General features: G+C 43.1%; 1 protein-coding gene across 3 annotated transcripts in view; it reads right to left on the bottom strand.

Annotated features, from left to right (window-relative positions):
* The window catches only part of USP25 (ubiquitin specific peptidase 25), a 165,141-nt gene that overhangs the window by 72,858 nt on the left and 75,657 nt on the right, over positions 1-16,626 (bottom strand). For all 3 annotated transcript variants that reach the window (XM_073617060.1, XM_073617061.1, XM_073617062.1), the window contains exon 6: positions 13,304-13,390. In XM_073617060.1, the coding sequence (XP_073473161.1) occupies positions 13,304-13,390 (87 nt within the window). The remainder of the gene's footprint in view (positions 1-13,303; positions 13,391-16,626) is intronic.

Raw genomic sequence — 16,626 nt, 5'->3', positions numbered from 1 at the left:
GGTCAAAACGCTTAGTTAATGCTTTACTTTCACATGAACAAATTCAACTGCTTATTTAGGCAAAAGCTGCTTGCACGGTTAAATGCCTTTAAAGATGAAGTAAAAACCACAGTAGAAATAGAACATATACAGCAGTCCTGTGTGAAATTCAATACTGTGCAAATGTCTTCTTTTATAGCCAACATCTCATTCGCCTTTACTCTCCTTAAAGCTTGCCGACAGCTCCTGACATTTAAAAGTAAATTTCATTGCAAGACTCACAGCAGTGGCTGTGCAATGGTCTATAGTAACAAACATCAGTGGTGGGTAATGATGCTTAGAACTGGATTAACCATTTTAAATGTTGCGGTTATCACCAGTGTGTCGTGCTGCAAGAAAAATTGGGTTTTCTATACTGAGCCAAAAATCTACAAGATTTACCCCAAAAAGTCAAAAGCAAAAATACCCCATCAATAGGAAAACACTATCATTATGATATTGGGTTGCGTCACCATAGACGCTAAAAAATAAAAGTACAGCTAAAGGCTAAAGGCTCCTGCCTGATAGTCTAGTCTAAGTACCAAATCCAGGTACCATGTGATGCACAAGTCTCAAAGTACCAAATACCATTACCTTCCCAAACTGATTTTCCTTTATTTGCATCTCAAACGTTTCCTCTCCCAGACACTGCAGCTCACGTTGAGATGGTCCCAGTAACAGAGGCAATGCTGCCATTGCACAAAGCAGTGGACAGGACTAGGTAAGGCCAGGTGATGATTGACAAGCTACAGGCACTTCACAATTAAAAGTAATAATGCTGGTAGCCACCAACACCTACAACAGTGTCTTCTTGTCCCACTGCACATCATATGTGAGAGTGGCAACACTGCTCTGAATTTAGGAGCAGTGCAGCATTGTTGTTGCATCACAGGAAGATTAGATTAGCTTTACTGGCAGGATCAGATATTTCTGGGACTTTACAGAGAAATATGAGAAAACAATATGTGCAAATGCATTAAGTGCTGCTGCAGCTTGGTGATTTTTTTATAAAAATCAGATAGTTTTTATTGAGAACAAAAAGTAAAAATTTTTTTAGAACAAGCAAATGTATCACATAACAGAGGACACAGATGTATCCATTCTTGTGGCCAGCCGGCTACATAATGCATGTGTTCACACTGTACAAAAGGCACCACTTCATGCAAAACAAAGAAGCATTGTCTAGAAAAGGTACATCTGAATCCATAATCCTTGAATTACTTTATATTGTGTATGCCGGGAGTGGTTCACAGTATTTGTATATATTAACTGTTGGGGTAAAAAAACAAAAAAAACAATACACAATACATTCAACCACTGCAGATCTAGATACCATCACAGTAAGTATGTTCCTCCAGTTTAAATTGTACAAGGAGAGCTACCGGACCATTCCCCCTGGCCACATACCTCATCCGACTGGCTAGCAATTTCTATGGTTAAGCAGACGATGTTGTCCTGCCACCGAGAATTTTATTTTGAACCAGGCACCTCTAGCCAAGCATTCCAGATGTTTTCAAACTTCCTTGGGCTACCTTGATGTTTGTATGTTAGTTGCTCCCTTATAAGAGAGTCATTTATGGCAGAAACCCATTCTGTATGTGTAGGAGGTGATACAGAGAGATATTTTCTGGCAATAAGTTTTCTAGCTACAAATAATGCCATGAGTATGGCTATATAGGTATGGGGTGTATACTGTTCCTCATCTAACCAGCCAAGTAGGCAGAGTTTAGGGTCTACTTCAAGCTTCAGGTTCCATATTCTATTAATAATACTTATCACTGTGGACCAATCTGTTTGCAATTTTGGGCATTTCCATAACATGTGCACAAGTGTACCAATATCCACCATACAAAGAGGACAATATGGGTCGTCCCTTCTATGCCATTTGTGCAATTTCTCGGGTGCATGGTAAGTGCGCTGTATAATAAACAATTGGGTAAGTTTTTGAGATGAGGAAAGTAACACTAAGTTCATTATCAAGTATGGTGGCTCATTGCTCATCTGAAAGATGCCCTATATCAATGGTCATCAACCCTGTCCTCAGGGCCCACTAACAGGCCAGGTTTGCAAGATAATTGAAATACATCACAGGTGATATAATTTGCTGCTTAGTGATTGCAGTATTCTAGTCTGCATCTCCCCAAGGTAATACATAAAACCTGGCCTGTTAGTGGGCCCTGAGGACAGGGTTGATGACCACTGCCCTATATCACTGCCCCCCAGCCAACTCTGCAGTTCAGTGACATAGCGTTAGATACTTGACATAGGAGGGAACCCTATAGGGAGGATATTTGTAACTTTCGGGATGATGATGTAACTAGTTGTGCAAGTATTGTGGGCCTAGTTAGTACCCACATAGAGATTGTAGATTGTGCCAATATCGCGTACCTAACTTGCAATTATTGTAAAAAATAGGGTATTAGGCAGATTGAATTCCACGCAAAGTGACTGGAAGTCTCGCAAGAGGCCTCCATGGTACAACTGTGGAATATACACAACACCATTCCTAAAGCAGGCTGAGAAACCCTGTAATTTACCTAGGTCTGGGTAGTTCCTATTGTTCCAAATGTGAGATGCTGTTTGGCTTTACACCACACTCTGTTTATGAGTGGGTGTGTTAAGGCAAGATGTGAATGGGTGGGGTAAGATGTGAATGCTCCCAGCTCCCCCGCTTCTATACATTCCACAAGGTCATCACTGGATAACTGTGTGCGTAAAATATTACTTGTAAGATCAGAGGATTCGGGGTATAGCCAGTCCTTTAAGTGCTGCAATTGAGCTGCTATGAAATAATAAAATGGGTTTGGAACAGCCAGGCTACCCAAGTCCTCAATTTCCTGCAGAGTTTCCAACTTAATACGTGGAACCTGCTTTTCTCCATATCAATGTGCTGAAAATGGTATTGCATTATTTAATAACATGGATAGGGATCCAGATGGGTGCATTGTGAAGCTCATACAAGAGTTGGGCATTCCAAATCATTTTTATCAAATTACAGCAGCCTACTATTGAGGGGGGTCATTTCATCCAGCTAGCTGTTTTCTCCTGAAATTTTCGAATCAACGGGTTTATATTGCGTTTGCTATAGAGATCTAAGTTAGGATGTATAATTATGTCCAGGTACTGGAAGGTATCTACCACCTTAATCTGTTCTGCTAGTAAGGGCGCCACTAGAGTATCTAAGGGTAATAACGTAGATTTGTCACAGTTTATTTGTAACCCAGAGAAGGTCCCAAATCTATGAATTAGTTCCATAAGGTTTCTCAGTGAGGCAGACGTGTCGCCCAGAAAAAGGAGTGCTTCGTCTGCGTAATGTGGTAACTTGTCTTCTAGCTCACCTCGTTTAAACCCACATATTTCCATGTTTCCTCTAATGGCTGAAGCCAGGGGCTCTACAGCCAGCGCAAATAGCAGAGGGGACAACCCTGTCTTGTACCCCTGTGCAGATCAAAGGGTGGAGACAAGGTGTTATTAATTCTGATACATGCTTTCGGTGCTTTATATAGTAGTTTGATCCTTGAAATGAATGTCTCCCCCAGGTATTTCCACTCGACACTATCGAATGCCTTAGTGGCATCGAGTGAGGATAGCTCTCTGACCCTCTATAGACAACAAAGATTGTTTGCAGTAGATCTAATGGGCATGAATCCGGATTGCATCGGGTGTATAAGTTTGATCATCAACTTTGAAAGTTTAATGGCGATTACTTTTGTAAGTAATTTTAAATCCGTATTCAGCAGGGAGATGGGTCTATAGGACTCAGGTTTATCAGGATCTTTCCCTGGTTTCAAAAGGACCACCACCACCGCTTCATACATATAACTTGACAAAGTATCTAGGGAATGAGCATCAGTAAGCATATGGAGTAACTCCGGTAAGAGTATTCCTCCAAATTTTTTGTGTAATTCAATTGGTAAGCCATCGTTTCCTGGGGTCTTGGAATTCGGGAATGTAGCCAGTGCGAGTTGTATCTCCTCAAGGGTGAGCGGTGCATTTAGTTGTTTATCTTCCTTGAAGCTGCAGGAGCTGAATGCTATCCAGGTAGTCAGTCAGCTCAGCTGCAGGGCAAGAGACCTGCGAGGAATAGATATCCTGAAAGAAGGTACAAAACCCCTTCAGTATGGAAGGAGTATCTGTAACCACTTGAGTGGGCGACACGAAAAAAATCTGTGTATCACCTGTGAAGGTTGTTGGGACCTGGCTATCATGGAGGGCATATGGCCAGTTTTCTCACCTTCCTCAAAATATGTTTGAGAGGTAAAGAAACGCTTGTTCTCAGCCTGCTGTTGATGTATAGTATGGTAAATTTTTTGTGCACATATCCACTGCCTCTCATAGTCTGGCGTAGGAGCTTGCAGGAATCCTTGGCCCATTGTCTAGCCTTGGTCTTAATCGTAGCAATCTCTTTAATGCACATCCCTCTAATGAAAGCCTTCAGCGTATCCCATACTACACTAGATACAGCTGAATGCCTATTATCCAGCAAAACATTTCCTATATGAACCTGCATATGTTCAGTGTCAGTACACAGATGAAGCCAGAATGGGTTCAGCTTCCCCTGGACAGGTAGTCTAACCTTATGGAAATTTAAACTGAGTTGCACTGGGGAGTGGTCAGATAGGCCCCTGGCCAGATATGTCACCACAGGGTCATAACATTGATAGATTCCCATTGCAAAATCTATACGTGATAGTGTAGAGTGGATCAATGAATGGCAGGAGAACTGGGCCTTGAGAGGGAACTTACATCTCCATAGATCCATTAACCCAAGTTCAGTTATATATTTGGCCAACGCAGTAATTGTTCTGGGGCCCTGCAGGCAGTATTTATGTAAATCAGTTGAGGTATCCAGTGCACTGTTAAAGTCACCCAAAACATACAGTGGGAGCGGAGGATGCCTAGCCAGAAACCTAGACAAACATTGTAGTACTACCAATGTAAAAGGTGGGGGCACACATACACTAGTAATTACACAAGCATGAAATTCCCACATACCCATCAGAAAAATGAATCTGCCCTCAGAGTCTATTTGGGTGTCAAGTTTAGTGAATGAGGTTGTCCTGTAAAATATACTAACCCCCCTGGAGTATCTAGTCTGCACAGAATGATATTGTACAGGATATTTCGACATATGCAATAGATTGGTAGTGTCACCAGTGAGATGAGTCTCCTGTAAGCAAATAACAGCGGGAGCCTGGTGTGAGAGAAAATACTGCAGTCCTCTTTTTAGGATCGTGCAAGCCTCTAACATTCCGGGAGAGGACCAAGTGTGCGTGTTTACCCATTTAAAAAAGGAAACGTAATTGAAAAGTTCCCAGGCCAATGGGGGTCCAGTCTGTGGCCAGGAGACCCAGAGGTTTGGTCAAGCAGCGCACCAAGGTGTCCTGAGTGCAGGGGGCACTCCATGTGGCTGGTATCAGTCATCATACTCTGGAGCATAGAATCGCGTGGTAGAGTAGAGCAGGGAAGCGGTCTGCAGAGGTAGTGCCCACCCAACCTGGGCTTAAAAACAACAAAAAAAGAAAAATACAGTGCCTTGCAAAAGTATTCACCTACCTTGGCTTTTTACCCATTTTGTTACATGACAGCCTTTAGTTAAATATTTTTTTAATCTGAATTATATATGATGGATCAGAACACAATAGTCTAAGTTGGTGAAGTAAAATTAGAAAAATATATACATAAAACTACATTTTTCAGAAATAAAAAAAACTGATAATTGGCATGTGCCTATGTATTCACTCCCTTTGTTATGAAGCCCATAAAAAGCACTGGTGCTACCAATTACCTTCAGAAGTCACATAATTAGTGAAATGATGTCCACCTGTATGCAATCTAAGTGTCACATGATCTGTGTTACATATGCACACCTTTTTGAAAGGCCCCAGAGTCTGCAACACCTAAGAAAGAGGCACCACTAACCAAACACTGCCATGAAGACCAAGGAACGCTCCAAACAAGTAAGGGACAATGTTGGTGAGGAGTTAGGTTATAAAAAACAAAATGGCACGTTTTGAGTTTGCGAAAAGGCATGTAGGAGACTCCCAAAATGTATGGGAGGAAGGTGCTCTGGTCTGATGAGACTAAAATTGAACTTTTTGGCCAGCAAAGAAAACGCTATGTCTGGCGCAAACCCAACACATCACATCACCCAAAGAACACCATCCCCACCGTGAAACATGGTGGTGGCAGCATCATGCTGTGGGGATGTTTTTCAGCAGACGGGACTAGGAATCTGGTCAGAGTTGAGGGAAAGATGGATGGTGCTAAATACAGGGATATTCTTGAGCAAAACCTAAACAACTCTGTGTGATTTAAGGCTAGGACAGAGGTTCACCTTCCAGCAGGACAATGACCCCAAACACACTGCTAAAGCAACACTTGAGTGGTTTAAGGGAAAACATGTAAATGTGTTGGAATGGCCTAGTCAAAGCCCAGACCTCAATCCAATAGAAAATCTGTGGTCAGACTTAAAGATTGCTGTTTACAAGCGCAAACCATCCAACTTCAAGGAGCTGGAGCAGTTTTGCAGGGAGGAATGGGCAAAAATCCCAGTGGTAAGATGTGACTTATCCAAAGTGACTTGGAGCTGTGATAGCCGCAAAAGGTGGCTCTACAAAAGTATTGACTTTAGGGGGGTGAATAGTTATGCACAATGACTGCTATTTTGTCCTATTTTTATGTTTGCTTCACAATAAAAAAAAAAAATCTTCAAAGTTGTGGGCATGTTCTGTAAATTAAATGATGCAAATCCTCAATCCATGTTAATTCCAGGTTGTAAGGCAGCAAAACAAGAAAAATGCCAAGGGGGGTGAATACTTTTGCAAGACACTGTAAACAGTCTTCCATCCAAGAAAACAGAAGTTCCCATTGGAAAGCCTTCCAAATGTGCTCCACAGAGCTATGTGAGGGGGGACTAGCGAGGGCTAGGACCTTGTGCTCTGAAAGCCACGCACACAGGTTGCTGGTAAGAAATGTAATAACCAGCCAATTCCTCTTTGGGCTCCATTGTTGGTAAGGTGAGCAAACAAAAAATGTATGTAGGCAGGTTAACTCATGTTTCTAGCTCAGGTCAGCATCACGAGCAGCCGCTCGCAGGTGTCGCTCATGACGATCAAACCAGTTGGCAGCCATAGCCGGGTTTTCAAAAAAATGCACAGATCCATCTGCTACTACACGTAGTTTGGCCGAGTAAAGCCTTGAATAAATCACCGATATTGCTCGCAGACGTTTCTTCACTTCAGTGAATCTTGCCCTCAGTTTTTGGACTGCTGCTGAAAAATCCGGATACATGGATACTTTGGTGCCATGTATTTCCAGATAAGCTTTTTGTCTAGCCGTGCGAAGGATAATGTCTCTAGCTTTATAGTGTAAGAGTTTCAGCAGTAATGGTCTATCATTGCCCCCTAGTGGCGGTGGTCAAGAAGGCACCCTGTGAGCGCTTTCCATAGAGAAAAATGGAGTAAGGTTATTTTTGCCAAACTTGTCAGTTAGCCAAGTTTCAAGGAAGTCAACAGGGTTCTTCCCTTTGGATTTTTCAGGCATGCCAACAATGCGGATATAACGACGACGCAGCCAGTTTTCCATATCTTCCACTCTGGACGCCGTTTGTGGTTTTAGCTGCTGTCATTTACACATCTTGCAAGAGTGGAAGCAGCTCATCCTTTATGGAGCTCACCCTACCCTCCAAAGCAGTGGCCCTTTCTCTGATCTTTTGCATGTCATGCCTAATATGCAGTATACCTTCCTTCCTACTTCTAACTTCTGTGGACAATTCAGTGAGTGAGGAGCCATATGTATGCACTGCAGAAAGGATGTCTTGAAGAGAGGGTTCACTATGCTCAGTCAGAGGGGTCTGCTATGCCAGGAGGAGGGAGGGGAAACAAGATTTTACCCACTGCGCTTCCATGTGCTGCCACCATTTTCTCTGCTGCATGCTGTTCCATGTGCTGCTGTTTCACAGTGGGGCTGTTCTTTGTTGCTTTTGCTGCATACGATGTATGTGGCTGCTGTACAGATTTCTGGCCACCCGGATCGTGGGCATACTTTTCCAGCAAGGACACCGCCGAGATGCTTTGATCCTTCGCTGTGCACTGCTGGAGCGGGGATCTGCCATGTTGGATCTGCCGCTCAGCATGCAGGCTCTCCTGCCTACTAGTCATCCCTGCCTTAGGGAGATTTCGACTGGGAGTCGCAGTGGGGGTAGCTTCACGCCAGGAGTGAAGTGTCCACTCAATTTCTGCAGGGATATACACTCACAACAGGATGAATGTCAGGATACCGGAGCCGACGTGAGGCACGTCCGCTCACATGTACGTCCAAGCCACGCCGCCACTATCAGTTTGCAGCTTCCCCCTTCTAATACTTACCTAAAACCTATCTCGATCCAGCAATGTGCACAAGAGTCAAGGCTTTCCCTGGGTCTCTCGCTCCTCACTGGCTGAAATACAGCAGCACGTAGCCATTGGCTCCCACTGCTGTCAATCACAGCAAGTGAGGAGGGAGCAGGGGGTGGGGCTGAGCCATGCTCTGAGTCTTATGGACACAGAGAGCGGGGCTTGGGAGCAAGCATGCACGAGTGCCCGCATAGCAAGTGGCTTGCTATGGGGGCACTCGGCAGGGGGGTGGAGACCAGATCGCTGGTGGGGGACCCAAGAAGAGGAGGATCGGGGCTGCTCCGTGCAAAAACAATGCACAGAGCAGATAAAGTATGACATGTTTATTTTTATTTTTTAAATTTGTTTTACAAACATTTCAAGGAAAATCTAAAAGCCAATCACTAAAAATAGGATTTTTTTGTCATACCTGTAAAATCCTTTTCTTTGAGTACATCATGGGACACAAAGTTAGGCTAATATTCATTACCTGCTGGGTTATACTTAATCTCCAGGTGAATGGACACTGGTAGACCAAAGGTCTTTAGACAGGAAGTGCTCCCCTATATAACCCCTTCCATACAGGAAGTACTTCAGTTTTGTAGCAAGCACTGAATCCTCAAAAAGATGGGAGGGAACTCTGTGTACCATGATGTACTCAAAGAAAAGAATTTTACAGGTAAGTAGGACGAAAAAATCCTATTATCTTTTTCAAACATCGTGGGACACAGAGTTAGGCTAATATTCATTACCTGCTGGGACGTCCCAGAGCAACAGCCTTGAAGAGGAGGGAGACACCCTGCCAAACAATAGCCATTAGACACCTTATATGGCCGCCGCAGTGCACTGCGGCCGAATCCTCGGCTGCTCGAACATACACTTGATAAAATTTTGTGAACGTATGCACTGAAGACCAGGTAGCAGCCTTACAAATCTGAGCCACAGATACCTGATGGGGAAAAGCCCAGGGGGTTCCTACACCCCTGGTAGAATGAGCTCTCACCCTAAAGGGAGGAGCTTTAAGTTTCAGACCATAGGCCTGAATGACCGATTGACAGACCCAATTGACAATGGAAGCTTTAGAAGCTGCGTGCCCCTTCTTGGGTTCTTTTGGTAAAACAAAAAAGGAGTCCGATCCTCGGATCTCTGCAGATCTAGACAAATAAACCTTGACTGCCCGGACAACGTCCAAATAATGCAATTGTGTCTCTTCCACCGAACGAGGCCGAGAGAAAAAAAGAAGGCAAAATGTCCCGATTTAAATAAAAGGCCAACACCACTCTTGGCAAAAACGATGGAACAGGTCGTAACACAACCCTGTCGTGGCGAAGGATCAAGTATGGTTCCCTGCATGAAAGGGTCGCCAATTCCGACACCCTTCTAGCTGAGGTGATGGCCATCAGGAAGGCTAGCTTGCGCAACAGCAAGTCTAATGGAATTTCCTTGATAAGCTCAAATGGTTGCTTCTGTAACAAAGCCAGCACCAAGTTCCCACATAGGTGACCTAATGGGGGGAAGCAAGAGAGTTTCCCCCTGTATAACAGGTTCGGACCAGTGAATGGGAAGCTAAAAGGCCTTTGGAAGAATACCGATAGGGCCTGAAACTTCACCTCTGATTGTACTCAAAGCCAATTTGATTTCCACAGCTGACTGTAGAAAAGAGAATTCTCCCAATCACGTATTTCTGAGGATGCCATTTTTTGGCTTCACACCAAGCAATATAAGTCTTCCAGACCTTATGATATATCTTCCTAGTGCTTTTCTAGCATTCACTAGAGTAGACACCACTGGTCCTGAGATGCCACAGTCTTAACACCCTGGTTTCAATAGCCATGCCGTCAAATTTAGAGACCGTAAATTGGGGTGCAATATAGGACCTTGAGACAATAGATCGGGCGACGTGGAAGTGTCCATGACCCGTCTATTGTCAGTCTCACAATCTCCAGGAACCAGGGCCTTCTGGGCCAGGCTGGTGCCACCAGAAAAAGTCAGTACTCTCCACGTTACCGGGAGGAAGGATCTTCCTTTCCGAGGTTCTGATCGTGCAACCGCCAGTTTAGGCTTAAGCGTGATCCTTCTGGGCACAGATCCTTGCAGGTGGCAAGAATACTCTTGCGTGGACCATATCTAGGATCAGACCTAAATACTTTAGACTTTGAGCTGGTCTCAAGGTTGATTTTTTTTGGTATTTATGATCCAGCCTAAGCTTACCGAATACCACACTGTGCATGTTATGCTCTGTTCTAGAGCCTGTATTGAGTGATGTCTGAGCAGGAGGTCGCCCAGATACCCAAGCACCAGGATCCCTTGGGCCCTTAAAAGACCCAGTACTGGTGCTAGGACCTTTGTGAACACCCGGGGAGCTGTAGCAAGCCCGAAGGGTAGAGCCACAAACTGAAAATGACATTACTCTACTGCAAATCGCAGGAACCTCTGATGAGGCTGAAAGATAGGTACGTGTAAAATACACATCTTTTATATCGATGGAGGCTAGAAAGTCTCCCATCTGTATTGAGGCCACTACTCAGTGGACAGACTACACCTATAAGGACTGGATCAGTAGATACTAGTTCAGGGATCTTAGGTCCAAAATGGGCCTTGTGTCCCAGTTTGGTTTTTGAACCATAAAAAGGTTTAAGTAAAACCCCGCGCCCCTTTCGGGTACAGGAACCTCTAGATTCACTCCCTGATGCACTAAATGATGTAGTGCCTGAAGCAATAAGTCTCATTTTGGAGGATCCGAGGGAATGCTGGATCTTAAAAAGCTCTGAGGGGGAACCCACCCCGCAACTCCAGTTTGTAACCGCGGGACATAGTTGAGGTGACCAATTCGTCCTGAACTATTGTTCTCCAAACCTCCGCGAAGTGCAGCAACTTTCCCCCCACCCAATGGAGTGGGGGCGACCCCTCAAAAGGAGGGCTTGGTGCTGGGTTTAGAAGAATTTTGGACCCAGGGCTTTTTCTGGCCCTGGCCTTGTGGCTTGCCCCTGGCCCTAGCGCCCTGTTGGCAGCGGAACTGCCTTGGCACTGAGACATTAGAGGAAGCAGTCCCTGAGGTTTTAAACGAGGAACGCCTGGTGCTCTTCTTCACAGGAAGTAGAGAACTCTTCCCTCCAAAAATCTTTTGGATATATTTGTCCAAATGATCACCAAATAAATGTTCCCCATGAAAGGGAAAACCTGCCAATAACTTCTTACAAGGAAGCTCGGCTGACCAGTTCTTAAGCCACAAAAGTCTGTGCATATGTACAGACAAAAGAGCCAAACAAGAAACCTGCTGTATTGAATCCTTTAAAAGGCGTCAACAGCAAAACACAGCACTCGAGGAACATCTGCCTTATTTTCAGGCAGATCATCCTCCTGGTTAGGCCTATCAGGCCGTCTGATCTGATCCTTTACGGACTGGCAGATACCAATTGCTGCAACAGCTGGCTGAATAACTGAACTGGCCAAAGAAAAGTCCCGTTTGTGGGACTAGAGACCTGGAGCTCAGAGAGCTCAAACAAACTGTGCCATCCACCTTGCAGACAATGGTAAAAAAAACTGAAGTACTTCCTGTATGGGGGGGGGGGGGGTTTATATAGGGGATCACTTCCTGTCTAAAGACCTTTGGCCTACCAGTGTCCATTCACCTGGAGATGAAGTATAACCCAGCAGGTAATGAATAATAGCCTAACTCTGTGTCCGATGATGTATGAAAAAGAAATACGATATAATACTTAAAATGTTAAATGTATTTTCAAAAGTTGTTTCAATCTTTTCAATTCTACAACTTTCTACATAGTGATCCTGTCATGAAGATCTTTGCTCAGGAACTTCCTGTTATGGAGTGATAACTATCTCCCAATTGTGCTCCTGCTTTGTAACTATAGTGCATGAGCACCTGCAGATGAGCAAGCAGTAATGCCAACTCGCATTGTGTTGGTATGGTCCACTGTTGTCACCATCCGGAGGCTGGTTCAGAGAGATAACGTGCAGCTGATGCTGGAGGAAGTACATGCAGACAGGCTGCAAGAAGAAGCCTGAGATCAGTTGCACTGAGATGCAACCAACAGTGAACACTATTTTATTGGGAAAAAAACTTGGCAATTGCTTACGAAGCACAGGGGTTGATTTACTGAAACTGGAGAGTGCAAAATCTGATGTAGCTGTGCATGGCAGCCAATCAGCTTCTAACTTCAGCTTGTTCAATTAAGCTTTGACAAAAACCAAAAAAAACAAAAAACCTGGAAGCTGATTGGCCATGCAAAGCTGCACCAAGTTTTGCACTCTAAAGTTTTAGTAAAATCAACCCCACAGTCATTTAGCACACTTAGCCCCTGGTCACACCAGTGTGACTTGTCATGTGATTTGATAGTTTTAAATCACATGAAAAGTCGCACCCTATTGCCCTCAATAGAAGCGGCCAAATCAGCGCAACTCCGACTTCATCAGAGTAGTGCCGATTTAGAAAGTAGTTCTTGCACTACTTTTTGCAAGTTCAGGTGTGACATGCATAGACATCTGTACTGAAGCCGCACAGATATCTTCCAAGCCACACTAACATGCGGCTTATAAATCATGCAATTTTAAGTGAAGTCGCACGATTTCAAAGCTGCATTTGGTGTGACTGAGACCTACATTTTAACCATTTAGGCTTTAGGCCTGCTTTTACTCATTCATGTGAAATATATCTATAGAACATATTGCACATGCCTTCAGTCTATATACTCCTGAATTCCTTACTGTCAATATAGTTATACTTCCTTCTGTTAATATTGCTTATAGCCATACATACTGAGTGAGGGTACTGTTACTTCCAGTCAACCATGTGATTCTGTTTTGTAACCTCTGTTTCCTCTTACATCTTGGCAGATAGAAAATACACAATTATAGATTTCAGAAAATGCACATTGATAAATATACCAGACCTTTTGGTTTCGGGGTACATCCTGAACACTTGCAGGGGGGCTGTAGTTCAAAACAAGTCTGCGAAACTCCAGCAGGTTGAAGAGGGACTGAATAGAAATGGAGAAATCATATGAGTACACATTTTAATAAGAAAAAAAAAACATCAAAATCAGTCTCTGATCTGGAAAGGACAATATACCGGTAAAAGAGCAGAAGTACCAAGGTACTTCAAGGGTAGAAAATTTACCAATTATAAAAGTAATATACACTGAAGATAGCAAATCATAGTTGAACAGGAACATCACCATTGCTCTACTCCAGCCAAATTACTATCACACAGCAGCCTGAAGTATGTGCTAGGAGAAAGAGAGAAAGGCCAGTCTGCTGGTACACACCTCCAGATGCAGACAGGGACCACCATCATTTTCTACAGCACTCCCCCATCATCATCCGGAACATGTCAAACACTGATCAGAATTCGGCCGGGAGAGTGTAAAATGCTTTTGTGACCATAGACAAGTTCTGCAGAAAATCTGGGCACATGGGGACTTATTTTTACTGAAGAGGGGGCTGTAAAGTTACTTTCCTTACACTCCTGTTCAGTTGTCAGAAGCTAAAAAAAAAGTCCAGAGTAAGCCAAGAGTCAAACACCAGAGGGTGTTTCACATACAGTATAGGGCTTAGTCATATCTCTACAACTAAGCCCCATGGGTGCAACATATTGGAGGGGTGGGTCCTAGATGAGGGCCATCAATGTTAAGCTTGTGGCTATCCTTCCTGATAAATGTGGACACTGGTGGTCCTTCCAGTGTGTGGTGGACACTGGTGGTCCTTTCAGTGTGTGATGGCTTTCTTCTTGGCACTTGGTCTGTGAGCGGAGACAGCTCATATAACCCCCAACACCCGGTTTTGAGGAGAATTTTTACATCCAACCATCCAAAGAGTCAAAGTTGAAGTGTACACAGGGCTGTGAACTTTTCGCCTGGTAGTGCAGATTGGCTCAGTAATGTCCATACGAAAATGTACAGGTTATTTTCTTTGGCAAGTATACACAGAGGGGTGTGGGAGAGAGGGAAGAGCAACCTGCCTATATGCAGCATCTGCTATCTCCTGGCTATTCCAAGATCTCTCTAACATGTTATAAACTTCTCAACTATACCTCACTCCCACACCCCTCTCAAGTCTACACATTTAATAACCAGTTTTTCCAAAAAGGCATATAAATTTAGTCCGCAGAACTTTGCAGATTATCCCAAACTTCCACCATCTATTGCATCTAACCCTATTCTATTTAAACTTGCCATAAATGGGAAGAAGCCGCCTCAAGAAAGTCAGGAGGTAGACATCCACCAGTCCTCAAATGAAACTTGCTACTTTACAAGTTCAAGTGAATTACAGGTGAGTGTACTACTTCTTGTTAGCAAGAGATTTCCATCAAATTGGTAAACCTCCATCAGCTAGAAAGATTGCTTCAAAAAAGCAATATTTTTTTTCCTGCAATACATACCCATAAAGAGCCTGATCTTTACTGAAGCGCTGTAGTGAGACAATTTGGGGGCAGACTCAAAGGACCATTCGCTCTTTTTGGAGCATGCAAAGTTCTGACCAGTTAAGTAAGCAATATGTAGAGATTCACAAATTATAAAGACTGGTTCTGCCAATCTTATGAGTATATGTGGACAGAGAAAGGGAGCTGCCATCAGAAGGCAGAATAGCTGAATGAAAATGAGCAACTTTAAGAAGTCTACTTCAATTTCTATAACAGACTGCTGGCACACAAAGGGGCTGTGTGACCACTCCTGTAGTGCAAATATGGACAATAAACATTAGTCCATAAAAGTCTATATAATCCTATAGCACACTTATGGCAGCCATCCTAGAGTAAGCCAACTCGGTTTGCATAAAAGAAGGAATTGCCTCCTAAGTGCAGTATTAAAACAAGATTTAATAGGCCTGAGTCTGCAGCCTGGGAAGCAGACAGGTCATGTCTGATGAGCTAAAGGGGAGACCCTTAGGGTCTTCCTTGAGTCTGGAATCTGGACCCTTATGGTCTGTGTGTCTTATTCACATTTCCACCTCTATAAGAAGCAGTAAGCTCAGAGTGTGTAGCTTTGCTTTTATACGGATATTCCCCAGATCGTAAAGTCACATCCGCCCGCATGTGGCCCCAGGGACTTCCGAATGTCTACACAGCATCCTGGGCCTCTTCCTTCTATCTGCGGGTGACACTACACGCCAGAAGTTCCTGCAGGATGGAATCAGTGGCAGCGCCCCTACATTGTGATGTGGCCTTTACCTTCACACATCTTGTGAGTGTTTTAACTGAACTATTAAATGTTTTAATACTGCAATTAAGGAGGGCTTCCTTCTTATTTCTTTTATTCTATGTCTATAAAGTGGAACGTAATGATTAAAAAAAAAAAAAAAAAAGTTTTGAAACAGGGAAACTTTAGTGCAGAAGAGACACTATGGCTCGAGAGCTTTCCTTAGAAAAGTGCTGCTCAATCATACACTGTACAGTGTGCTCATTTCTGAAAATTATAATATATATATATATATATATATACACACACATACACACATACACACTATATATATATATATATATATATATATATATATATATATATATATATATATATATATATATATATATATATATATATATATATATATATATATATATATACATACATACACACATACACACATATACATACATACACACACGTTTTTTTATCTTAATACAACCCCAGTATGTCTTAATTTTGTACAGTGCTGTGGAAGATGTTGGTACTAGATTAACCAACAATAACTACAACCCAAAGTGCCTCAGCCTAAGGTAAAGTATTGCGTGCTTTGGGATGTCTGAAGCCAAATGTCAGTTTCATGTATCACTGTCATTTAGCAGCGCTCTCTGCTGATGTTACAAGAGCTGAGAGATCAAGCATACTAAAATATAAGCCACAAAAAAACAGATTCCTTCGGCTGAAGTCAGACTCGACAACACGGGCATCGTAAGTAAACAAGCTTGTCTCAACAGCTGACGGCAGTGTCAATGATTCGCCATCTGTTGCAATCTATTAAAAAAAAAGACTTGTGGCAACTTTGATCACAGAGGAGTAGAGACATTCATCGTAAACAAATAATCATTTTAGATAAACAGACTGCCATAAGCGCTTACGGCAGATTGTAAGGCCCCATACACAAAGATGTTCTTCATGCCCAAATTCTTTTTTCTATTCATTATTTTAATACTTGAAGAGAAAAAAAGATTTTTAGTTTGTTAAACAGCACTTGTTCCACCACCTTGTTCCCTCATGCCTAAACAGACTATTAAGGA

Source organism: Aquarana catesbeiana, linkage group LG02 (assembly GCF_042186555.1).
Source record: "Aquarana catesbeiana isolate 2022-GZ linkage group LG02, ASM4218655v1, whole genome shotgun sequence".
In the NCBI taxonomy this organism is placed as follows: Eukaryota; Metazoa; Chordata; class Amphibia; order Anura; family Ranidae; genus Aquarana; species Aquarana catesbeiana.
The sequence above is the reverse complement of the archived record's forward strand: the minus strand, read 5'-3'. Positions and strand labels throughout refer to the sequence as shown.